This window comes from Vigna angularis, chromosome 1, assembly GCF_016808095.1.
Source record: "Vigna angularis cultivar LongXiaoDou No.4 chromosome 1, ASM1680809v1, whole genome shotgun sequence".
NCBI lineage: Eukaryota > Viridiplantae > Streptophyta > Magnoliopsida > Fabales > Fabaceae > Vigna > Vigna angularis.
Window position 1 is genome coordinate 35,517,922 of NC_068970.1, and position 27,167 is coordinate 35,545,088.

General features: G+C 34.7%; 1 protein-coding gene across 6 annotated transcripts; it reads left to right on the forward strand.

Moving 5' to 3' along the window:
* The first annotated feature begins 7,449 nt into the window (after positions 1-7,449).
* LOC108321951 (methionine aminopeptidase 2B) lies at positions 7,450-25,708 on the forward strand. 6 transcript variants are annotated; one of them, XM_052880958.1, is made up of 12 exons: positions 7,450-7,559; positions 11,910-12,078; positions 12,951-12,987; positions 13,072-13,179; positions 17,634-17,733; positions 18,194-18,339; positions 20,465-20,556; positions 20,671-20,765; positions 23,867-23,963; positions 24,722-24,865; positions 24,964-25,181; positions 25,471-25,708. In XM_052880958.1, exons 2-12 carry the CDS (start codon positions 11,952-11,954, stop codon positions 25,579-25,581), a joined length of 1,275 nt encoding a protein of 424 aa, XP_052736918.1. In that variant the 5' UTR covers positions 7,450-7,559; positions 11,910-11,951; the 3' UTR covers positions 25,582-25,708. The 6 variants fall into 6 exon arrangements, with proteins under 6 accessions (XP_052736918.1, XP_052736924.1, XP_052736926.1 ...); XM_052880964.1 differs by having other exon boundaries at positions 7,463-7,559; positions 11,942-12,078; XM_052880966.1 differs by lacking the exon at positions 7,450-7,559 and adding an exon at positions 8,165-8,397 and having other exon boundaries at positions 11,942-12,078; positions 20,734-20,765.
* The last annotated feature ends 1,459 nt before the right edge of the window (positions 25,709-27,167 follow it).

Genomic DNA, 27,167 nt, shown 5'->3' on the forward strand with positions numbered 1-27,167 from the left:
GAAAATAAGGAAAATTGACTTCAAAATGAGATCTGAAGTGAAAATGCTAAACAAATTTTGAATGACGGAAAAAAATGGGCGCCTCTGATGATAATGAGGATCAACGAAATCATGAACTAAGAAAAACAATATTGAACAAGACGAATTCGAATTTTCGGTGACTCTTTTTTTTTTAAAAAAAAAATTCTTCTTATCTGGTTTATCCTTAGTGAAATCGGACTCAAGAAAAATGCATATCAATTGGGTTTAACGAGCCCAAGAACTGTTCTCAAAACTTAAAAATGTGATTTCAGTTTTTTTTTTTATGAGTTAAATTTTTTTTGAATTTTTTAAATTTAAGAAAAATAAGTATATATACATGTGAGAAAGATTAATTAATATTGTACGTTCAAACCATTTTTTTTAATATATTTTTTTTAAAGATAACAATAATTTACATTTATTTGTATGAATTTAAAAATGATGTATTAGAAACGATGATTTATATTGCCTCAAAATATTTATAATTTTTTTTATCCTAAGCTTGTGCCAACTGAATATACCTGTGAAGCTGAGACTGATATGCAGTATCTCAATGAATATGCAAACAGAATTAAAAACAAAAACAATACCCTTTAACGACCTCTCCTATCATGGAATCATCATGTATAAAGCTTTTTATCATTCTTTTTTTTTTATAATTGCCCCTGACACACTGTCGTTAACCCTTTTTTTTCGTTTTTTTATTTTTTATTTTTTTTATTTTTTTTTAAATGAAATTGAGTTGGTTGAATTGGGTTTGAACCCACTCCGCTTCCTCTAATTGATCCTCAACTGGAAGTACTGCTTCCATACATGGTGTTGCCCAAAAATTAAGAAAGTGTAAATTTTTTTTTGTTTTTTTTATGTTTGTTTTTTTAGAATGATTTTGAGACAAAATTAAATATGAATTCAAAATTCATTTATTTGTTTTTATATTTTCTCTTTTTTTTATTTTTATTTTTTTTTATCAAAAGAAATATGACGCATTTATTGTAAAAATAGAAAAGAAAGATCGTTAAACAAATAATTTCCCTTTGTGCCTTATCAAAGGTTGGGTGACTTAAAGTTCTAAGGCCAAATATATGCACTCACAAGGATAGTTCTCTAATGCTTAAATCAAGGCCACCAGAGTTATGGCTCTTTTCACTATTTCTCCACAACAGTCAGAGTAATCAACTAGATGCGGAGACACGAATGAAAAGAACAGACTCTGGGTGGAGTTCTCACGATAGCCAAACAGGAAGTACATCCCAGAGTGACACCGCTACACAACCCCTCTAATTCTAAGCTGCGCTCAGACCCGGGTATAGGGCCTCACTCATGATATGCATAAAGTGTGTGAAGGGAGATTATAATGCAAAACAACACTTACCTGCAATACAATCAGAAAAATCCCAGACAGATATAAACATGTTTTCTACCCTAGGGTTCAATATAGAACAATCAAAACAAACACACATACAATTATGTCAAATACCAAACATAGATAAAGAAAAAGGGAAGGAAAACATAATGAAAAACCACATCGAATTCGCACATCTAATTAAATGGCCTGACTCTCTAGCGTCCCCAGCGGAGTCGCCATCTGTCGCAACCGGGATCGCGACGAGACGACGATCCGAAAAAATAAAACGTTTTGAAAAAGAAAAGAGATTTTGGAGTCGCCACCATAGTTTATTCTGGAAAACTACGGAAAAACCATAAAATAATAAGACCTGGTCTGCGAACATGAGATTCTAAGTTCGGGAGTCGGTTACGTGTAGGGAAGGTATTAGCACCCTACAACGCCTGCCCTAAGGTAGTACCTTTAACTAAATATGCGAATATGATGTGGTTTTCAAAATGTTTAACTATCCCTTAAAATAAAACTATAAATAAACAAAATATATTTTTTAGTTTTTTGGGCCCGACAAGGATTGACCTTGCTCCTACGTATTCTCATTAAGAATGAGAAATCAGGGTTCCGTAGTTTTTTTAGAAAACTGCTTGAAAATTTGTTTGAAAATTGTTTGAGAATTTGTTTGGAAAATGATTATGGATAAATTTGGATTTTTGGGAAAGTGAACCTGACAAGGTCTAGCCTTGCTCCTACGTATCTCCACTTTTGATGGAGAATCAAGGATCACGTAGTTCTGGCTAGCAAATAATATTTGTTGATATTGATGTTTTTGGTTTTTTGAAATTTTTATATTTTTTTGGTATTTTTGTAAAAGACAGAAAATGTTTTCAGCACAAGGACGATGCGAGCGATCACACATGTGCTTAATATTTTTGATATTTTTATAAAATAAACATAAAAGAGTTTTAGCACAAGGACGATGCGTGCAATCACACATGTGCTTAACCCTTTAAAACATATTTTTTTTAATTTGTTATTTATTTTTATGGAAGAAAAAGAAAAAATTTCTAGCACAAGGACGACGCGTGCGATCACACATGTGCTTAATCTTTTAAAACATTTTTTAGTTTTTTTTATTTTATTTTTTTTTTATGAATAAATCCGACAGAATATAAGATAAAATATACAAGAGTGGGATTATCATACAAGAGATCATATACAGTAAAAAAAACTAACAATCAAACACATAGAATAAGAAATAAAAGCTAGAAAATAAAATGAGAGAAACAAACCAAAAAGAATAGGAGTGCAGAGAGTAAATTAAACTCTTTGATTTGGGCCGAAATTCTCTTTTCCAAAATTTGGATCTGTCAGGTGTAATGATGAAATTTGGAGGTGCATCCTGGAATGTGTGTCAGGTCCAATTCTTTCTTTGTTTTGTTTGCAAGAAAAGAGTGGGCTTAAACCCAAAGAGAAAAGGGTACGAAACATGAAACCAGGGGTACCAAAAAAAAAACGTTCTTTTCATTTTATTTAATCCCTTCTTTTTTTAGAAAAGGCCCAAGGTCTCTTCACAGCAGGGTTCTGCCTCCACCACTTCATTTACTTTCATTTACTCTCACCCATAATGGAGAGACCCTTCCCCAGAGTGAGGAAGGATGGCGCCTGCCGCACACCCCACTACATTCTTTGCCGAATCAAACACGCCGGCCACCGCAAACAGAGAATCAGGGCGGCGCCGATTGCCGTCAAGGTCGTCGCTAGCGGCTGCTCCTTCCTCTCTTCTTCTCGCACGGCCCTGATCCGTTAAAGGTATACATGACCAACGCCGGCAACCACCTCGACTCCACCACCGCCAGCGCTGCTTCAGATCCGGCCGCCACCGGTGCCTCTATGGTTCGACTCTGCTCGCGCCGGTGCAACTCCCATCTACCGTCGCCGGCGAGCACCAGCTGCTGCAGTCATCGAGTCAGGGTCCTCGCTCTCCGTCGAGCTCTCTCCACCATCATCGCGTGGCCGCCACTGTCGAACTTGTGTCTGGGTGCTGGAAATTGGTTTCTGTTAAGTTCAATGGGGTGAGGATGATCAAGGGTTCTTTCGGTGTTGACAGAGAATGGAGAGGGATTGGGCGGAGGCTATCCGGTGAGTGAGTAGGTTTTCCTGAGACTTTGGCTTGGGGATTGAAAAATGGTAAGAATAGGCGATGATGGTTGGGGTTCTGCAGAGAGATTGAGGTCAGTGATGGCTGGGGAGGTGAAGTGAAAGCTGGGTCGTGGCTTGTGGCAGTGGGTGAATATGGGTGATGTTTGGAGGCGAAGGGCGTTGGAGATGAAAATGGAGAAGATGAAGGGGCTGACCGTGAGTTGTTGGCTGTGTGTGAATATGGAGGATGAGTGTTTGGCCGTGTGAAGTTCAATGGGGGATGATGATCAAGTGTTGGAGGTGAATGAAAAGGAATGGTCAGAGGTTGGAAATGAAGATGATGGGTGTTTGAGGTGAAGGGTAGTGAGAAAGAAACAGGCTTGGTTGGAAAGCTGGAAGATATCGGGAAAGTTAGGGAAGGATGATAGGTGTTGGCCGTGTATAAGGTGTAAGGATCAAGATGATGGTCGTGAGGGAATGAGGATGAAGCTGATGATTGGGTGAGGGAATAAGGATGGTGACGGGAAATGTAGTGGAGGGAGTGAGTGAGTTGTGAAGAAGAAATGGTTGGGATGGTTACGGGTGAGAGGAGCAGAGGGGTTGGAGAGTGGTCCGAGAAGTGTCTGATAGATGATGGATGTTGGCCGTGAGGTGAAGAGGGAAGGGATCAGTGGGTGAATGTGGAGGACGAGTGTTTGGCCGTGGCATGTTATACTTTGAAAATGAAGAAGAAAAAGGGTGATGATAGGGGCTGGTGGTGAGGTGAGTTCATGGGTGTTGGGGCTGTGGGCGTGTTGATGATGCTGGAGATGGTGTTTGAGATGGAAGAGATGAATGTAATGGAAGTGTGTCGGGAGTGGTGAGCCGAGGGGTGGAAGATGGTGTGTTGGAGGCCGTGAGGTAAGGTGAAAATGATGGAGTTGGTCGTGAGGTTCCAGGTGACGGTGATCGTAAAGAGGGTATCAGTGCCTAGGAATGGCCGTGGGCCTCCCCGGTGTCCTCCTCCAGACGAAGGCCGGTCCATCCTTAAATTGGCAAAATGATCAAACTCTGTCGACAGCTCCCATTGGCTCAAACTGTCGGTAGTTTTGATTGGGGGACCGTTGGAATAATTTGGTAGACATAATTGAAGGGTTGGTGAAGTGGGAAACATTAGTGGGAAGTAGGGCCGTAGAAATGGACATTTGTCCGACCAGCCAACACGAACGCCCATTTGATCGAAAGCACGAACGACAACTTAAAAAAAAGATTATACACCTTTTGGACGAACGCTCAAACAGGACAGTGTGACGAACGATCACCACGAATGATAAAGCAACATCGAGAACGAACGTGTTCAATCATCAAGCCGAACATTCAATGAGAATTAACTTCAATAACACCGAACGTTCGCTAACATATGACATAACCGAACGCTATTTATTAGGCCGAACACAGTGAAATCAAACCTAGGCCGAACGTTCAACAATCACTACTAAAATAATACCGAACGTCCAACTGGGAATCTACAACTTCAAGACCGAACGTTCATTAGCATTTAATATGACCGAACGCCAACAATACGAACAGATATCACGTTGACGATTGTTAAAGAGCGATCGTAACTGCTAGGCTTGAAGAGTCGAACGCTTGAACACTTGGGGGCAAGAATGATCGGATGGTGAGGTGCAATGACCGAACGTCCATGAGACTAAATGGCCGAACGTATGATGACGAACGGCCGAACGATTGGAACGACCAGGACGAACGGTAGAAGAGGAGGAACGCTTGTCGATGATCGAACGGTTGACACTTAGTGTTACCGAACATCAATGAGACTAAATGGCCGAACGTCTGAAGACGAGCGGCCGAACAGTTTCGAAGGTAAAGGACGAACAGTTGTGGAGGTTAAGGACGAACGGTTGAACAAAGTACAGTACGAACGGATGTACAGTGTAGAGGACAAGCGGTTGAAGAGTGGAAGTGATCTGGACGAGCGGTAGACGATGAGGAGTTATCTGAACGTCTGAGTGCGAACGGTCGAACGGTTGGAAGGCTTGACATGGACGAGCGGCATAAGACGGGAGTGATTAGGACGAACGCCTCAACAAACTCTTTGCCGAACGCTATTTGCTTCTGGGCCGAACGCTTAAAACCGAACACTGGACGAAATTAAGCACTAGTACGAATGGTGAAGACAAAGGTCATTGAGACCGAGCGTTCAAATAAAGACCGAACGCTTATTAAACAATATAACCGAACGCTCACTAACACATAAACACGACCGAACGTTCAACTGAGAATCAATAATTTCAACACCGAACGTTCACTTATGCAAAAAATTACCGAACGTTCACATATAACATGACCGAACGTTCACATAACATGACTGGACGTTCACATGAAGACCGAACGTTCACTGAAACATGATGACCGAACGGTTGACCTTTGTATTACCGAACGTCCTAAAGATCTGAATGGCCGAACAGTCGAATAGTGGACTCTTGAGAACGACCGAACGGTTGAAGCTGAAAATTGCCGAACGTCCCAAAGGTCAGTATGGACGAACGTTGTAATAAGGCAAAGTACGAATGGTGGAGGACGAACGTTCGTCAAAGTTAAAGGACGAACGGTTGCATGCACAGTTGATGGCGAACAGTAGATTCTGAGAGTTGCCGAACGTTAATGAGGATAAATAGCCGAACGTTTGAAGGCAAGAGACCGAACGTCATTGAGGTCGAATGGTTGAAAGCTGATCATCGATGACCGAGCGGCTAAAGTCAAAGGACCAAAAACATAAGGTCGAACGGCCATAAGGAGAAAGTGTAGGCACATCTGAACGAACGCCAATAAAGGCCGAATGGTTTAAAGTGATCCATTCTCGACATACTTTAAATTGATCTCTAATTTCAATTTTCAACTACAAAATTGAAAAGCAGGTTGTATAGTCATTAAATAATTAAAAATAATTATTAATTCCTAATTAAAATCTTAAATTAAAACCCCTAATGTAGGAAAAAAATTTTAAACCACAAAACGGCAGCCACCATAGTCATTTGGTGTGAGAAACTAAAGTAAACTCACCTAATGTAGGGATTCACTTCGGCATCTACTTTTGTGTTCGTTATTGGCTTAATTTCTCCGATTTCGTTACTTATCTGAAAGCAGCAAAGCTACTGTGCCAAAGTTGACCAGCTTAGGTAATATTTTGTCTCAATTATTTTTATCGATATTACCCTTGTGTATGCTTTCTACTATTTCTACTATTTGTCCCATGAAATCGAGCATTGATCAACCACTCTCGACATACTTTAAAGTGATCCATTCTCGACATACTTTAAATTGATCTCTAATTTCAATTTTCAACTACAAAATTGAAAAGCAGGTTGTATAGTCATTAAATAATTAAAAATTATTATTAATTCCTAATTAAAATCTTAAATTAAAACCCCTAAGAAAAAAATTTTAAACCACAAAACGGCAGCCACCATAGTCGTTTGGTGTGAGAAACTAAAGTAAACTCACCTAATGTAGGGATTCACTTCGGCATCTACTTTTGTGTTCGCTATTGGCTTAATTTCTCCGATTTCGTTACTTATCAGAAAGCAGCAAAGCTACTGTGCCAAAGTTGACCAGCTTAGGTAATATTTTGTCTCAATTATTTTTATCGATATTACCCTTGTGTATGCTTTCTACTATTTGTCTCATGAAATCGAGCATTGATCAACCACTCTCGACATACTTTAAAGTGATCCATTCTCGATATACTTTAAATTGATCTCTAATTTCAATTTTCAACTACAAAATTGAAAAGCAGGTTGTATAGTCATTAAATAATTAAAAATAATTATTAATTCCTAATTAAAATCTTAAATTAAAACCCGTAATGTAGGAAAAAAATTTTAAACCACAAAACGGCAGCCACCATAGTCGTTTGGTGTGAGAAACTAAAGTCAACTCACCTAATGTAGGGATTCATTTCGGCATCTACTTTTGTGTTCGTTATTGGCTTAATTTCTCCGATTTCGTTACTTATCAGAAAGCAGCAAAGCTACTGTGCCAAAGTTGACCAGCTTAGGTAATATTTTGTCTCAATTATTTTTATCGATATTACCCTTGTGTATGCTTTCTACTATTTCTACTATTTGTCTCACGAAATCGAGCATTGATCAACCACTCTGCAATTTTGAATCTACTTCTGCTTGGGATGTTTGCGTGCTTAATTTTACATTTTACATGTTCCACTCTCTTTAAAATTTCGTTGGTAGTAGTCGTAGTGGTCATACTTATGGGTGTTGCTGGAGGTAGTTAGCATGCACTTAGTTTTACATGCTTCAATTTCTGTGTGTAATTCGTTGATCATAGTCATTGTGGTCATAGTTATGGTTATTTCCGGAGAAATTTGGAATTTCCTCTGATGTATTTGTACCTTCTTGTTCAACGTTTAGGTTAGATGAAAGTCGTAAACTTGAAGGTTTATTTGATCATTTGTAGGACTGGGCACAGTTTACTTAAAAATTATAAACTATAGTTATCTGTACTCTTTTATACTTAAAAAAAACTTAAACTATTTTTATTAGAACCTAATTAACTGTTTAACAATTCAGTTTAAATATATTGAACTTATTTTATTTTTAATACAGATCAAAAATTTCTCCTATCTCATTACATTCTTTTTTTCAGTATTTATGTGGTTGAAGGCTCCCGTGGAAGGTTCGCACGCTCGTCGCCGTTGAAGGCCCGTCGTTGAAGGAGAGTTCCAACGGTGACTCTGCCCTAGCCCACGCGCGACCGCTGCCACCGTGACTCTGTCGACAAAGGAGAGTTCCAACGGTGACCCTGCTCTGACCCTTGTCGTTGTTGCTGTATCGACTGTCGAGGGGCCTGTCTTGTTCACTGCCATACCGACCGTCGAGGTAAGTAGTGATTTGATTATTGTGTTCCAGCTTGTCACTCTTTGCCTCTGCCTCTCCGTGTTGTCTCTACCTGTCTGTGCTGTCTCTGCCTCTATGTGCTGCCGCCTTACTCTGTATTTTCCTTAAACCTATGATTTATGAAATTTTAATGTTCTGGGGTTTCTTCTTTTCGCCATTTTTATTGTCTCTTTTCATTTTTTGTGCTTATTTTTCTGCTTGATTGATGAATTTAAGGTGTTTATGGTGCAATATAATGTTGGTACTTCTTACTTTATGGATTGTGTCTCTTAACCCTAAGGAAAATAGTTGAGTTCTTTCAATTTTCAACTAGTTATGTGAGACCCTTTTTTGATATTACATGTGGTTGTTTGCTACCAAATCATCTCAGTCATCACATAACGATTCCTTCATTATAATCGTGTTCCTAAGAAGTTTGGTTGAGGCAAGCAGAAGAATCCTCTCGAACTGCAGATTGGAGTGAAAAACAGGATAGCATGCCAGCTATTATTGTTCATGATTCTAATATTTTAGCTGATGCTTCACTTAAGATTGAAAAGAAATAATTCTTGAGGCTTAATTGATCCCTCTCACAATCTTCTATTTATAAGAATAAATTTATAAGAATAAATTTATAAGAATAAATTAATACACAAATATATGATAAATAGGGTAATCCTAGACACAATATAATCATGATAAATAGGGAAATCCTAAACACAATATAATCATGATAAATAGGATAACCCTTGACACAATATAATCATGATAAAATAGGATAAATATCCTAACAGCTTCTTCTTTTAATGATGTTGTTTTTGATGATTTGAATGTTATTTTTGCTTCCAATTTTGATAATGCTGATTTTGACTTTATGCCTGCAGTTCAATATGGTTTCAATGATGTTGTTATAGTCTTTTGCTCTATATCTTTTGTTCCAACACTTGCCTTTATACTCTTTCTTCAACTTCATGCTTTGTTCATATTTTAAACATTCTCTCTGCTCAAATAATGGTGATACTGTAGAAGAACACTCCACGTAACTCCCATGTTTTTTTTTCTTCAGTTGGAACAAGCTAGATCATATTTAAAACGCAGTTGACTCAGACATACAATATGTTTGAATTTTAATATATGTTGAACCCTTTTCATCTCAACTCATAAACTTTTGATACCGAAAGGAAAGGACAACATTGGTGATTAGCCACCAGATTAATTGTATCAGTCCTGTATCAGTCTATATGGTGATACAAAAATCCTTCTTAACAAAAGTCCTGTATCAGATTAATTGTATCAGTCTTTCTTTTTTGAGATAAAAGTTTTCTCTATATGGTATATCAGATTAATTGTATCAGTCTTTCTTTTCTGAGATAAAAGTTTTCTCTATATGGTGAATTAAAAATCCGTTATAACAGAAAAGTTACAAAAGTGAAGGAAGGCATGAAATCCCCTAGTGTAGGCCTCTTGCTTACTTGTCCATACTGAGAGGTAGTGCAAATCCCCTAGTGGCTGGGTGTAAGACACAGAACTCCATCGGCAGTGAGTTCTCTCTAATAGAGAGGCTTAGCTTCAGTAAATAGTCACTAGGTTTTTTGCATCATTGTGCTTGTTTTGTTCTTCATTTATTATTATATTGTCTACTTAGACAATGACAATGAAATTTATTTGCTTATTGTTGAAGATTTGTTTTTTTTTGGTCATTTATATGAAAACTGAACTTATCAAAAGTAAAATTTAATTTATCGTTCCTGTACGTGTGATGATGGTCGTTATGAATGTAAAAACAGTTGTAGTTGAGTCAAGTCTTTAATGTGTCTGTTGGTTACACAGTTGCTAAAGATGAATATCAATCTTTAGAATTCCAGTTGGTTATGTAGTTGCTACATTATTAATATAATTGTGCTTGGTAATTTTTTTTAAAAGTTAAATTATGCTTGTTGAATGCTCCTTCAAATTTATATGTTTCTTAATTAGGATCTGATGCATGTAGAACTTTTGTCATAGTTAACATCAGAACACAGACATTTATGAATTTGCTTCTTTAACAATGCAGAGCGAAATTCAATCATATTTCCCTCTATTCTTTCTCAACAATTGTTGATAATATATATTTTGAACAATTGTTGATATCTCAATCAATTCAACACAGCTTATAACTTATGGCAAAGATGACCATTGAATTTTTTTTTCAGACCCTATATCATCATCATCATCATTTAGATAAATTTTCCTTTTGTTTGATTGAATTCTTAATTAATGTAGTGACGTGAATGTCAGAAACGGTAGAAACCCTCACACCAAATACTTCTAGAATGGATTTTCATGGAAAATTTTGATTGATAGATTGCAGAAAAGAATGAACAGGTCAAAATGAGATTTGCTAGAGATTAGTGTTTGATCTTCTAATTTTTATTCTTGTGTTGGATTCTTAATTTTAGGTTAAAGTAGATGGATTTGGTCTTGTGTTTGTAATAATTTGTATAGTTATATTATAAAACGTATTAGACTTACATTAAAAGGTTAAGATTGTAATTAAAGTATGATTTAAGGACAAAGGTAATTAAGTTTAAGGATTTATTTAAGCTTAGTGTTATTGATGGATAATTAAGTAAACAATTTTCTGCCATTGTCATGTTATGTTGAGATTTGATCCTGTTCTATCTGCAATTCCTACTGCACTCAACAGATCGAAAGGAAGAAACAAAAGGGAATCGAAATGAAATTTTTATTGAACTGCTAATTAATAGAAAACATGAAGTAAATTGTAATATACATAGATAAGGAACATCATTAGTTTTTGCAACACTGAAATTGACTGAGCAATCCTTGTTCCACTTATTAAATCTATCCTCCCTGCATTTCAAAGGACTTAAAATTATTTATTACACATTCATGATGCAAAAGCTGCAAAAAGTTACTACAGTTGGAGCATTACATATTAGAGTTATTCACGAAATTATCTCAACCAGATGTGCATGCAGGTCGTCTTGGAGGGAGTTGCTGGTGTGGAGTTCTCTGTTAGAAAAAAAAAAACAAAAAGAAAATCAGTTTGCCCTGTAGTTAACTGAACTAAAAAATAGTTTAGTTCAGTTTTTTTGAACTATTTTTTAGTTCAGTTCAGTTTTTTAAAACTATTTTATAGTTAATTGTAATAGACTTATAGTGCAGTGCAAATAGTACAGTTTGTCCACCCCTAATCATTTGCTGTTTCATTTGATTTACTATACATGGCTGGTTAAATTTATTTATTCTAATTTAAATATATCACTAGCATGGACATTTCTTTAGTGGAATTTCATCTGTGGCTTCCCTTTGGTAGAGTTCAATAAATTTTATAATGGTTTCTTGTATTCAATATAGTCATTTCTTTCCATACTTTGTAACTTATATCTCTTTGTTGTACCTTGGAGGTATGAATTGTTGACTTTTGATATATCCTAAGCTAGATTTTGACATTGAACTTACTGGACAGGATGGACCACTCTTTCTGTTATTGAAGTTTGGTTGTTTTGTAGAATTGACCATTTTAATTTTATTGAGCATGCAGCTTTTCTTTCATGGCGGAGGAAAATTCTCAATTGAACAACTTGCAAGAAGAAAATGGAGCCTCAGAGCTTCAAAGTCTTGTAGAAAGAGTTGGTGACCTTCCTCCATTGTCTCCAAAAGAAGGAGATGACAGTAAAGGTAGTAATTATGCAAAATGAATCACCTAATTTAAATTATTTAATTGCCCCATTACATGTTTATAGTCTGAGTGTTGTAAGATATGAATCCATATTTCATTTATTTTCTCAGTAACTCAGTTTATTTATGCCAAATCTTTTAAAGTTCAACATTAAAAAAATTATTTTGCATGTAAGAAATGAATACATTTGTCTCATACAGCAGGATTTATTTCACATATATTCTAATCGGTTGTAATTCCTTTTATTAAATATACCATTTTTTCTCAAATTACAATTAGAGGATTTGTTTTTTAATGGTTGCATTGTTATTGTGACGTACACTTGTACAACACAGAAAATGTAAAATACAGTTATTTTAATGCTTCTGTAACTTATTTTTCGTGGTCCAACTAAAATATTGTGTCATAAAAAAAAAATACGCCTCAAGAAAGCTCACAAACATGTGTAAACTAACTTTTTTTTTTATTCAAACAGCTTATACTCAGAATTTGATTGAAAGAATTTGAAAAACAAATACCTAAATGAAATGTAAACTACATATACTATTAAAGCGATGTGAATACCATTCTTGTATACACTTGTCTTTAAACTCATGAGCGACTTGATTTCCACAAATGAGTTTTCAAGCGAATTAACTTGATTGAATTTGATGCTGTCACACATATTGTTACAACAGAAACAATATGTCACCTTGAAAGATCATGATTTCATGATCAACAACACATGAAAACATAGGTTCCATATCATCCAACTTAATCATATCAGTGAGGAACATAAACCGACTTGGTGATGCTTTACTTTTGGATTATATTATATCTGATATATTTTATGGTGTTGTTGTTAATGTTGAATCATTTTCTCTTTTGACAGAAGTTTCAAAGAAGAAAAAGAAGAAAACTAGAAGCAAGTGAGGACTTGAATTCTGTCATTAATGCTTTGTTCTCATGATGGTGAAATTTTTCTGAATTTCTGATTTGTTTTGGATGATCAGGAAAAAGAAAGAACTCTTAGAACAAACTGATCCACCATCAATTTCTGTTATTGACCTATTTCCATCTGGAGATTTCCCTGAAGGTGAAATTCAGCAATACAAAGATGAGTAAGTTGATGATGAATAAATTTCAGCAATATCTGACATTTTTGCTTGGAAAATTGATTTGAATTTATGAGTAAAATGAACTCTGTTACCATTGTTTTTTCTTTTTTGTTTGACGTGTTGCTACTTTGAAAAGGAAAAAAAAACAGAGGAAGAATATTGTCTGGCTAAAGTTTTTCTTTTGTTGTTAATTAACCACATTTTAAACAGAAAGTATCTAAGTTTTGCAATATAAAAATTGACAACATTTTAACATGGTATTATGTAGATGCTTATTTTGTTGACTACCTATACTCCTCCCAAAGTCTTGAAATTAACAAAACAGGAATGCACAACACTATAGCAGCTTGAGCAGAACTTTTGTTGGATATATTTATTTTAGTAGCAAGAGCCAATAGCATCTTGTGCCGCTCTATCTTTCTAAAGCTAGGCTGAACCAGTCGTGTACTTGGTAACATAGAGTTAGTGTTAGTATATAGATTTGCATGTATATATAAGTTGGCATCTCTAAAACAATTGACCTTGACATGATATCCTTTGTTGCCCAAGCCCACACAGCTGTGGAAGAGTTGAATATGTTCCTTGATACTGACTCATTGGAAGGAATAAAGAAGATACATTTCCTTAATTACTCAACTTTGTGTTGCTACTCTTAAAAGGAATGAAAATTTGGTCGAATCTGTTGGTTTCTCTTCCATGGTGTCAAGTCATGGAAGAGGAGGACATGGAAGTTGAGGTGGACGTGGTAAGAGAAGTGGTTGAACTCATTGTTCTTGTTGTAAGGTGATGGGACACAATCAAGTTGATCTCTCTTCCATGGTGTCAAGTCATGGAAGAGGATGACATGGAAGTCGAGGTGGATGTGGTGAGAGAAGTGGTTGAACTTGGTGTTCTTATTGTAAGGTGATGGGACACACTCAAGAAATGTGTTATTCCTTGCATGGTTAGCCAATGTATCCATGGCATGTAAGCAAATTTGAGCACAAGCTTTTTGAAGATGTGTACCTATTACTGAAATCCAATTGCAAAGCCTAACCATCTTTGGAACAACCCACTTTTCTCAATCTATTGATTGTCAAGGTCCACATATAATTGATTTTGGTGCTTTTGATTACTTCTCTATTATTTTTCTTTATTCACCTCATTATCTTCTCCAAAATTTCTTCATTTGGTTGCCTTTTGCAAATGGCTCTAAAGTTGCTTTCAGGTGAATTTGTTCAATTTGTCTTTCTCCTTCCTTAAAGTTGAAGTTTGTTCATTTTGTCCCTATTTGTCCTTTCAATTAATCTTCCTTAGTCAACTAACCAAATCATTGAATTGTTCAATGTCATCGCTATGAGCATTATTTTATTATAGAGGAACTTGTTATGAGTTGATTGATTGGCACAAGACATGAATGTCTAGGACTCTATCATTGAAACAAATGTTTGTCTTGTTTTGCATCATTGCCTACGAAGTTGCTTCATGATTGCTTGGGTCATCTAAATCTATGGAAGTTAAAAAAAGGGCTGAATGATCTTTCCTGTCCTTGGAAGTGTATGTTTTTTCAATTTGGTCCTTCAATGTTGAATGAAAATTAGTCACTAAAAGCAACTTCCATCTTTCATCCTTTTTTCATATACCTACGTACATATTATCATTAAATGCATTTTAGTCCTAGTTGTCCTCCCTACAAAAATGCTATTATCATTGCATGTTTTCTTATTAATAGAATACCTTCCTCCTCATTTGAATCTAAAGTACCTCATTTTGTCTTTTTGTTTTCCCAAATGGAACTTTATATCAAAGTTGGGCAAAATGGTAAGGTTGATTGTGGGGATACCTAAATATATGGTCTTGATTATGGTGATGCTTTTTCTCCGGTTGTAAAAATCACTATAATTTGTCTTTTTCTTGTTATGATTGCTATTAACCATTGGTCCTTCCATTAGCTAGACATTAAAATGTCTTTCTTCTTGGTGATTTGGTGAGAAATCTACATGAAACAACCTCTTGGATTTGTTGGTTAGGCAGAGTCTATTCTCGTTTGCAAACTTTCTTAATCTCTTCGGGTTTAAACAATCTCCAACAACTTGGTTTTCTAATTTCACAATCTTGTGGAAAATATGTTTACTTAGTTGTTTATGTTAATGATGAAGTCATTACAAGGAATGATGCTACCATAATTTTCCTGTTGAAACAACATTTATTTATTGGATTTCAAACCAAGCATTTTGATTGCTTGAAATACTTACCGATAGAAACAAGTCAAAGGAAGTTCTTGTTATGATTGCTATTAACCATTGGCCCTTCCATCTGCTAGACATTAAAATGTCTTTCTTCTTGGTGATTTTGGTGAGAAATCTACATGAAACAACCTCTTAGATTTGTTGCTTAGGCAGAGTCTATTCTCATTTTCAAACTTTGTTAATCTCTCTAGGTTTAAACAATATCCAACTACTTGGTTTTCTAATTTCACAATCTCGTGGAAAATATGTTTACTTAGTTGTTTATGTTAATGATGTAGTCATGGTTATCGAACTCACGAGTTAACTCATTAACTTGGTTGAGTTTACGAGTTCACTCGGTATTTTTGAGTTAACTCGTAAGCAAACTCGTTTTTGGTGTGGGATCGGTAGAATTGGTGATAGGCTCGTTAAAAACTCGCCCTCGCTGTCAATCTCATCGTATGATCTTGCCTTTGTTGTGCCGTCGTTTGTCGTTGATCTCGGCCTCCGTCACGCCTTCCTTGTCGTCGTTTGATCTCGCCTTCGTTCGTGCCGTCGCCGTCAATCTTGCCATCGCCGTTGATCTTGCCATTGCGTCAATTTGCCGTTGATCTAGCTGTCAATCTCGTCTTCGAACTCACGGGTTGCGTAAGTGTAAACCCTCTGCCACCTATACCGTTGGTGATGTTTAAATTGATTTCATGTGTTATTACCAAAGCATTTTACAGCACAATATTAATGGGTTTCATTTTATAGCACCACACCATTCATTTTATTTTTGAAAAATAAAATGATACACACTGCACTGTTGAACAACCCTTGCTGAGACAATATTTTAAGTTGTTCGGCATTTTATTTTTTGTGTTTGTAGTGAAGAAGTTTATCTTATTATGTTTGGAAACCCATCAAACTAGGTAGAAGTTAATCCAAGTACATCTTCAACGTTTCGAGAAAATGATGGAGATAATGATATCATTATTAGAGGATTAGACATAGAGACTTTAACATATTAATTTATGTTTTACACTAACAATAATATTTCTATGAAAAAGATTTTTATGAATTTAGATTTTTTTCATGTAAAGTAAACTCTTATGAGTTTACGATTCGAGTTTACTGAACTCTCACGAGTTTACATGAACTCTCACGAGTTTAACAACCTTGGATGTAGTCATTACAAGGAATGATGCTACCATAATTTTCCTGTTGAAACAGAATTTATTTATTGGCCTTCAAACAAAGCATATTGATTGCTTGAAATACTCACCGATAGAAACAAGTCAAAGGAAGTTCTCTAGTAATTTTGGAGAAAACAAGCATGACTGACCACATGTCATTGACAATCCTATGGATCCAAATCCAGAGAAAATGGTTGAATATGGCTGTTACTTTTGTACTGAGAAAGGAAGTTTAGAGTTATGGCCACAGTCACGTGTAAATTGATATGGATTAAACAACTTTTTCAATAGTTTAGATTTTGTGATATTCAACTGATGAAGTTATATTGTGATAACCAGGCAGCTCGTCACATGGCTACTAACCTAGTGCTTCATAAGTGAACAAAACATAGAGAGATCTTGTGTCATTTTATTCAACAGAAGTTTTTGGCCGAAGAAATTTCTGCTAGCATTCCATTTGACATGTAAAAAGTCCAGACCTAACAGATCAATGTTTAGTAACAAACAAAAAAAGATTTCACTTTTAAATAAGAACAACAGTTACCAAAATTTGGTATTATAGAACTAGCCAAAAACATCTCTAACCCTAATTATGGTTGGGTTTACAAGTTTTCATTTTTTGAAAGTATGCAGATATTGTATTTAACACAGTAGCCGCAGTGACCTGCCATACTGCCATACTGATTTTTTATATGGCTTTTCCAAACTACATTTCACCTCTGACTGCTTTGACTGGAAATAGGATTTCACACCAAGATTATGGTCCCATATATGGTGTTTTGGTAGGATTTGAAAAAAGAGCTAAAAGTAGTTTTTTGTTTTTTTAATCTTGGAATATTATAAAACAATAATTTTCATTAGCTCAACCATAAATCCTTATCAAATCTATTGAGACTCCCCCTCAAATCTGAAATAAACCAAATGAATGAAAGAAGCCTACTTTCGGAAGTTTAGTTAATTGTCGCAAGTGACATGTGAGTGAATCACACCGACATTAACAGCAGTTTGACTCTCATCCTTTTTTAAATATTCTATGTAAATTTTCTTTGTAATGTTAGAATCTTTTTACCAGTAACCTATGGAGAACTACATCAGAGGAGAAGAGAGAACTGGAGCGCCTGCAGAAACCAATATATAATTCAGTTCGTCGAGCAGCAAAAGTTCATCGTCAGGTGGTAATTTTGGTTTACTTTCCAGATTTTAACCCTTTATTTTGATGGCTAGTTTTGTAAAAGAAAATTTGTCAAGATTGTCACCTTTTGTTGTTTGAATATGGTATAGAGAAGGAAAGGAAGATGGGAAGTGGAGGGAAAAATTAAAGTGGGTCTGACCCTTATTTTAAGTTCTCGAAGAATTGTGGAAAACTTTTAGAGAAAATTAGGTGGGTTTAATACAGATCACCTAGGTTACCAAGTGATTAGAATATATGTCCAAAATATACTATTAATAATATTCAAATGCTCAATCATGCTCCCTCTGTACTTGTATTCCGTTATATTTAATGAGGGGAATTAAGTCTTGGTTTCCTTTTGTTTTTCTGCCCTGTTGTGTCATCTGGTTTTCTATATTTTTTCATTAATGGTGGTATTATTTATATCTGTAACTCAGTATACTCTTTTTATCTATAAGTAGGTTCGCAAATATATGAAAGGCATTTTAAAGCCTGGAATGTTAATGACCGACATATGTGAAACATTGGAGAACACTGTCCGTAAGCTAATATCAGAGGATGGCCTTCAAGCTGGCATTGCATTCCCCACAGGATGCTCTTTAAACTGGTAACCCTTTATATTTTTGTTTTCTACTTTCCTCTGTATCTGTGGTTTCTCCTTTTTTGTACTAAATATCGAGTGAAGTGCCTTATTGATGTGGGAATGTCAATCTGGATGAGTTATTGTTAAAGAAAAATTAAATCGAAATGAATGTGCTTGATAAAATGTAGTAATGGCACTTACTAATAAAAAAATGGCAAAATCGTGCCTTGGATGATCTGGAATGTGAAGAAAGGTGGAAGAACCAATAAGAAAAGTTGATTAATAATCATGACTGGAAAATCGGGTCTTTGTTTGTGTTCAATAATCCTCCTTTGTGAGTTTGTAACTTTTTGAGTTTAATGTTAAATTGAAGTTCAACCATGGTCAAATTTTTTTTAAAACTAGTCAATGTTTCTAAATTATGTTTAAGTTGCAGAGCCAAGTAAAGTGAGAATAAGCATCTACGAAGGTGATAATTATCAGTGAAGATAATATGGAGGGTCCTATTAAGCTAATTATAAAGGTGAAGAGTAAATATATTCTGATAAAGTGGAGAGAAGTCTCTGCGACTTTCTCATACAACTAGTACAACAAAAATTTGATACATTTTATTAGAAAGCAGAAAATTAAATTGGTATAAAACACGCTTATGACCGTAACTATTAGGATGGCCTAACCTAGCATGACACATTTAGTACAACTACTTATGCTGTTCTTTATTAAATTGGAAAGTAAATATGCATGGGAACCAATCTGGGTTGAAGTTGAAGGAGTGGATACACATAAAGACCATTAGGACCTATATACCTATGCACCAACACTTGATTGATGACCTAAGATTTGAAATCATACCGAGTGGCATGAAATTCAATAGATATACAATTTCTTTAGCTAACTTGTTGACACTTGTTAGATTCTTTTAAATGGAGGGGAACATGCAATAATTGATATGAGAAGAGGGACACTGGTATTTGTGACCATAAGAGATTTGAGCAAGAAGAGTAATCTGATATCATTTTACACTGATCAAATCAAAGGTTGCACTGTACTAGGCAGTGAATAGCAGCTAGGGATGGTAATGGGACGAGACAGGCGTGAGTTTTACTATCCCATCCATATTCCCAAAGTAAAAATTCATTCTCATACCCAACGGGTATAAATTTTGCCTCATCATATCTCCAGTAGGTAATATGTATACCCGGATCCGGGCCCATATCTGTTTTCTTATTGAGTTGGTACCTGTAAATCTTGATCTGCGGTTTTCATTTTTTATGAAAATTAACATAGGTAACGAAACAAATGAAGAAAAGGAAAGGACAAATGAAACAAAGTTAAAAATTATTTTTAAAAAATTATAAAAAGAAAACAAAGAATGAAGTTTAAAAATATTTCAAATGTCTTTTTATTTCTTTATAATGAAATATCTTTTTATACTAATAAAGATTATAATACACCACTTAATCAAAATCGTAGAGAAAAAAATTAAATTAATAATTCGAATTTAAACATAAATCTTTCATCTTTAGAACTTCAATCTGTGTTTGATGCTCATGAAAAAGATTTATGACAACAAATTATTATATTATAATAAATGAAACATTTTTATATAATTGTGATAGTAAAATTACACTTATGAGAACAAGTTTGAAAACAAAAATAACTATATAACAAATCATTGAAACAATATTCTACATTATCAAAATAAATAACAATATTAAAATGAATTAAGTGATAAAATACGTGTCTTAGAAATGATTTGATGCACCATTGAACAAAATTGCCTATGTAAAAAAATATATAATTAAGAGTATGATAAGAAGAAAGTACCTTGAAGTTTTAAGACAACTTATTAGATATCAAATCAGTTGAACGGTTGAGAGTTATTGCAGTATCCTGCTATCCACTTTTCAGGTAGGCCGATCTGCAATTTGACAATGACAACCGTGACCCTGAAGTATGTGTTGGATCAGTATATTTGTTATAGCGACTTGTATTAACTGCATATAGAGTTAGTTGTGTAACTGACTTACAATTAAGTGCCAAAGATAGTTGAAAAACTGTTGTTCCAATACGATGTTCACAGTTTCACAGTTGTTTGTGGTTTTTTCATCATTTTGTTTTCTTAAATGTAACTCTCTTACTCCCCCAGGGTTGCTGCTCACTGGACCCCAAATTCAGGGGACAAGACTATACTTCAGTATGATGATGTGATGAAACTGGATTTTGGCACCCATGTTGATGGTAATGCGTGGGAATTTTTTTTTTATCAATTCTTCTATAGCTATGATAACTCTAGTAACTAGTGTATTTTTTAATTTTACTCCTGTTGAACCCTTTTATGGATTCTTTCTATAGGATATATAGTTGATTGTGCTTTTACTGTGGCATTCAACCCTATGTTTGATCCATTGCTTGAAGCCTCTCGGGAAGCAACTAATACGGGTATTAAGGTACATTCTGGAAAAGATGCTTAACCCTGTCAAACGAGCAGTATTATGTTGTGTAGATCTATATCTAACATGGTCAATTAATAATGTCGAATTGTTCAGAACAAACACTGTTAATATCATGTTGATAAATGTACTCCATTTGTCTAAAGAAATAATTAAATTAACTAGTCATATTCGTGTGACTCAAACTTTTCTCATAGCCCTTGTAAAGAAATTTGACTGGAATCTTATATTTCAAGTGAAATTCATGTTCCGTGTCTTGCAATTGGTATTCGGCAAACACTTCGTAGCCTTTGTGCCTATTGAGCTTGTTGTGCATCAACTACTTGGCTAGTCCCTTGTCAAGACAGTTATGTCAATATAACCACATGAACCACTCTCTTGTAGCTCTAAGACTTGGTGAGAAGCTCTAATACCAAGGTATTTAATACCAACCTTTGGGTTTATTAGGAGGGCTTAGAGAAGATCGCAAAGTAGAGATTAACTATAGAAGAGAAGTAATTTTGTTGAATTGATTTAATGAGACAGGACATCACTCTATATATAGAACTCTAATCCTATATTAATGATTACAAGGAGACCTCTAGAATCTTCCAAAAACACACTTGTAATCAACACTCCCTCTCAAGCAAGTGAATAGATATTTATGATTTCCAGCTTGCATGTGAGATCATGATATCATTCAGTGGAAGACCTTTTGTGGACAGATCTACTCGCTGAAGTTTAGAAGGGACATAAGAAGTTGTGATTAGGTCACTATCTAATATTTCTTTAATAAAGTGTCGGTCTACCTTTATTTGTTTGGCGGTATAGTTAGAATATATATTTACATCCTAAAACGTTCAATCCTATGAGCTTGTAGTATTTTCAATTCAAATCTTACACATGATCGTCAAGTAGTTAAATTGTGTGGATCAACATTTTTTTGTATTTTCTGCTGCACAGGTTCAAATCTTTTGGTGAATGGGGTTCAGTTACAATAAAACTTAAAATTAATTAATAATTAATGCAATTAAAAATTAACCCTATTATGTGTGTTTTCTGCTGCATCACCTATTCACTTTATTGGATTGAAGAGGTTTAAATTAAAATAAAACCCAAACCAAATTAAAAATTAAGGAAATTAAAATTCACCTTGTTGTAGTTAAAATAAAACCCAATAAAGACACATGTAACGTACTTCACGTAATGTGCACTAGCTATGTCTTTCACCCAAATCCAATTAAATATACAATTAAGAAATTTAGAAGGGGCCTGTTTACATCTGATGGGTTTCTGGGTATGAAACCTATCTAAAACACTCACTAACACACTCAAACAAGAATTCACGGTTCCTGTTGTACGCCCCTAAGAGGGCTGATTCTTGGTCACACTCCAGCTCCCAGCCTTCACACCACTGTGAGCCTCCTCAACATCTTGTGCGATCCTCATAGTTGCCATCAATTCTTGCGGATCATGTGGTTGAACTTGGTTTCAGATGCGTTTTTGCAGACCTTCGAGAAAATACCCCAATAGCTACTCTTTCGACACTCCCTTTGTCTGACCCACCAAGATATCGATATCTTGAACGTACTCTTCCACGGTCCCAGTCTGCTTAATCCCTGCCAACCTTTCAAAGATGGTACCCTTATTCCTGCCTCTGAATCTAACAATCATTGCTCCCTTCGGGCCTACCCAAGAACGATTCTTGGCTTTATCGTTCCAGAACTTGAACCAATAGTTGGCGTTACCTTCCATACTGATGATAACTTTTCTTCCTCCACCACACCTTGTACCTCGAAGAACTTCTCAGCCCGATTAATCCATTTCAACGGGTCGAGACCCTTAAAGACTGGGAAATCTACCCTTTTTCTCCAATTGGGTTGCCCATCATGGCGTTCGACTTCTCTCCCTCCAACATCTTCCTCTCGCTTGCCCCTTCGGTTCTCGTTGATGGATGCTTGGCTGCCATCCGAGTTTCCCTCCTGGTTTCGATTTCATCCTCCCAGGATTCACATGACTTCTTGTAAGTCTTGGCGCATCCCGTCTCCGCCTTCAACCCATCCATTGCAATCTCCATGGTCTCCAGTTGTCCTTTGACTATGTTCAATCGCCCTTCGACTCTTCCCTCCATTTCGCCTTTCTCTCCCAATTTGGATTCGGCAGGTTGAACCAATTGATTTCTGGGTATGAAACCTATCTAAAACACTCACTAACACACTCACAAACAAGAACTCACACTGTAAAAGAATGAGTTTTGTATTTCAATTCAACAAGACATATGTACATTCACAGTACGGGAGCCTAATCTCCCTCCACAGGACAAAACATTCTGTTTCTACCAAAGAATATTCAACAACCCCTCTATACAAATTACCGAACTCTATTTATACAATTCCTAACTTCTCGCCTCTCCTAACTGTTAAAACAATTAGGACATTAACTCTTCCTTCTCCTCTCATAAACTCTCCACTCTCTGACAACATCCCTTATCCTCATTCATACAAAATGTTGATCAAGAGATTGATTTTGTTTGTAGAAAGTGAAATCCATGATCCGTGTTACAATCTCATGATTTAAGATTTGGTGAACCATTCAAGATCCTAACCACAATCTCAATTTTAACTCCCTTAGTGTTTGGTCCTATCATCTTGAACGGGATTGTAAGCATTGCTAATAATTTATTCATGTATGAGTATTGTAAGATACTAGAAATCATTGTAATCATTATGCCAGGGGTAGAGTTCTCTCTGTATATATGTTTTCCTGTACTGATCTACACTGAATCAATTTAATCAAAAGACTTTTTTCTTCTCATATGGCATACTCATATCAATAAATATATATATATATATATATATATATATATATATATATATATATATATATATACAATAAGAAAAAATATCAGAGTAGGAATACTCAAATGTGATTTGCACGGTTTCTCTATCTATAGAACTCTTTAATGGAAAAGCTTCATAAGCTTAACCTGAAAAATAACTTCTCTTCCTTATCCCCTCTACCATTCATTTTATTGTTTGCTCTGTGTTGTGATGTTTTGGTATGCACCAATTAAATCTTGTGGTTTACTGGTTCCTTTGAATGCTATGGTTGCCATCTAGGAAGCTGGAATCGATGTGCGCCTTTGTGACATTGGTGCCGCTATACAAGAGGTCATGGAATCTTATGAGGTTGAGATTAACGGAAAGGTGTATCAAGGTATATGATGCTTGTAATGTCCTTTTATTTGGATCATATCTTTCTCATCGCATTGTAGAAATGGAAGCATTATATATTAACATTTCATTATTATTTGTGAAGAATGGCTCAATAAAATTGTCTTAAGGTTCCTAGACTCTTTGCTGTGCTAGAGTGTCCAGTGTTTGATATATAGTTTCTATCATATTTGGTAGATGGTCTTAGTAATATGTATTTTATTGTCTTTTTATTTGGATCATATCTTTCTCATCGCATTGTAGAAATGGAAGCATTATGTATTAACATTTCATTATTATTTGTGAAGAATGGCTCAATAAAATTGTCTTAAGGTTCCTAGACTCTTTGCTGTGCTAGACTGTCCAGTGCTTGATATGTAGTTTCTATCATATTTGGTAGATGGTCTTAGCAATATTAGTTGAATAATTTAATATTGGTTGATAATTTAAATAATTCATAATAATCTAATATATACATACATATATATATATATATATATATATATATATATATATATATATATATATATATATATATATATATATATATATATATATATATATATTGGAAACAATATTGTTAACTTTCATTGATGCCTTAATTTATTAGTAGGTCAAGTTTTGAAAATGGCTAAAGGATGATTTTTCTCACAATCATATAATTTATAATATTTGTCTCCATATTTCTATAGTATATAATAATACCAGTATTGTGTTATCGTATAGAAAGTGATATATATTGTAATGGGAATGTTATTGCAGTGAAGAGTATACGGAATTTGAATGGGCATAGCATTGGTCGCTACCAAATCCATGCTGGAAAATCTGTTCCCATTGTGAAAGGCGGGGAGCAGACAAAGATGGAAGAGGGTGAATTTTTTGCTATTGAAACCTTCGCATCAACGGGTATTGTGGTTTCTTTGGGTTTTAGATTATTGTACTCTCTTCGAACAATACAGGACGTAAGTGTTCTTTAAATGTTATGTATGTTATATTATGCTCAGGAAAAGGATATGTACGAGAAGACCTGGAATGCAGCCACTACATGAAAAATTTTGATGTTGGTCATATCCCGCTGAGATTGCCTAGAGCAAAACAACTGTTAGCAAATATTAACAAGAACTTCTCTACTTTGGCCTTTTGTAGACGGTATTTAGATCGCCTGGGGGAGACTAAATACTTAATGGCATTAAAGAATTTGTGTGACGCTGGCATTGTTCAGGTATGCTTTTGTAGATATAAATATTTTGCAACTTTTTAAAAATTTAATGCATATTTTAATGGCTTCAATAAGAAGTAATACGTGTCTGAGGGAGATTTTGGTAACTCTGAACTGTGTCTAACAAAAGTGTTGTCAATTACAATGTTGGACATGTATGATAATATACTCGGCACCAACACGTGTCTAATCTTTGATGCAACATGTCTTTTGATTTTGTATGTTGTTGTTTTCCTAATTCTAACTTTGAAATTATTTTCGTGAAGTGGTAACCTTTTGTTATTTTATGCAGCCGTATCCTCCTCTGTGTGATGTGAAAGGAAGTTATGTATCACAATTTGAACATACAATCTTACTCCGACCAACATGCAAAGAAGTTATATCAAGGGGTGATGACTACTAATGTGAAGTTGAAGTTTTTTTAATATGATATTGTACCATTATATTTCTGAACTGTTTTCGCTGTACCATCAACATATCGGTTTTATAATTATATGTTTCTACAGAGGACGCGGTTACTCATTTAATAATTGGAATCTTCTTCAATAGTTAATATCATATTAAAATCATATGGTAGATACAATCCTAAATTCGAAAGTCCTAGCATGGTAACGTTTGCTCGCCAAGACGCCTATTTAAGATTCCATAAAAAAAAAAAGATGCAAATGAGGTATTTTTGAAGATTCTTAGTGAAAAGTAAAGGTGTCAATTTAACCCATGTCTTATGGCTCAATTCTAATTCACTTTTATAAAAGTCTTGTTTTAGAAAGTCTTCCAAGTAGGGGTAAAAAAAATGTCTTTAACTCCTAGAATCTCCTTTTAAGGGGGTTAAAGATAAGATTAAGATGGGTTTATTTTCAGTCTCACTACAGAATTTTATGATGTTACTAAATTGTAAATTTAGTTATAAAAACTATTAAAATTATAGTATATAACGTTCCGATAAAACATTAATTACAGCATATTTCAAAACTAATATATATATACAGTATAAATGAAGAGCTATGAACAAGTCAACATTTGTTAAAAGTAGACACGTCAATTTGGCGTCTCTTACATGGTTTGGTCCTAACCCATATGGGTTGGGGTTAGAAAAATCCACAGGACCAATTTTGAGAAAAGATTATCAGAGAGAAAAAAACAAAATAAAACATAAGTTCAATTTACACAAAATATTAATATTATTTTTGATCCAAAAATTTTAGATAATAAATTTTTTAATTATTTTTAATTTTAAATAATTTAAAACCGATTGAGTAATATTTTAGAAGTCGAGGAAACAAAAGAGTGATTCTTTTTAAGAACTGTAAAAGCAGTCCAAATATTAAATTAATTTAACATGTTATTATCTCTCTTTGGGGTTATTTTGATATTACTAATTATATATAATTTTTTAATAATTGGTTTTTGCAATATAAGACATAATTGTATTAAAATTGACAACAAAATAAAACATCTTTATAATATTTTAGCAAAAAAAAATTGTAATACTATTTAGTTGTATAAAATTAAGTGTGTGGTTTGCAATTGTTTTTAATTATTTGAAAAAGTAGTTATTTTGAATATTAAATATTCTATTATACTATAATTAATTAGTTTTATTTAATAATTTGAAATAAGAAATCAATTTCATGAATATAAAATTTAGTACTTTTATTATGAGAATGTTGAAATTTAGTTTCCAAAAATCTTTTAGTGGGCTAAACCCACCTTAGACCCTGACCCTAACCTCCTTAAGAGATGGCTTTTGGGGGTTGGGGCTTTTTTTTGGCCCCCATTTGAGGGGCTTCTTAAGAGGGAGCTTTTTCAAGAGTGAGTTAAGACTAGCCCCGGGATCATGGGTCAAATTGGCAGCTCTACTTATTCATCTAAAACATACATATTTGAAGCAATCTCTTGCAGAAATGATGTCTTAATATCTTTAAGTAGCCTTTTGGAGTTCCTCTAAAGTTTTTCATTCAGCACACAACTATCATGCTTTGAGCGAAA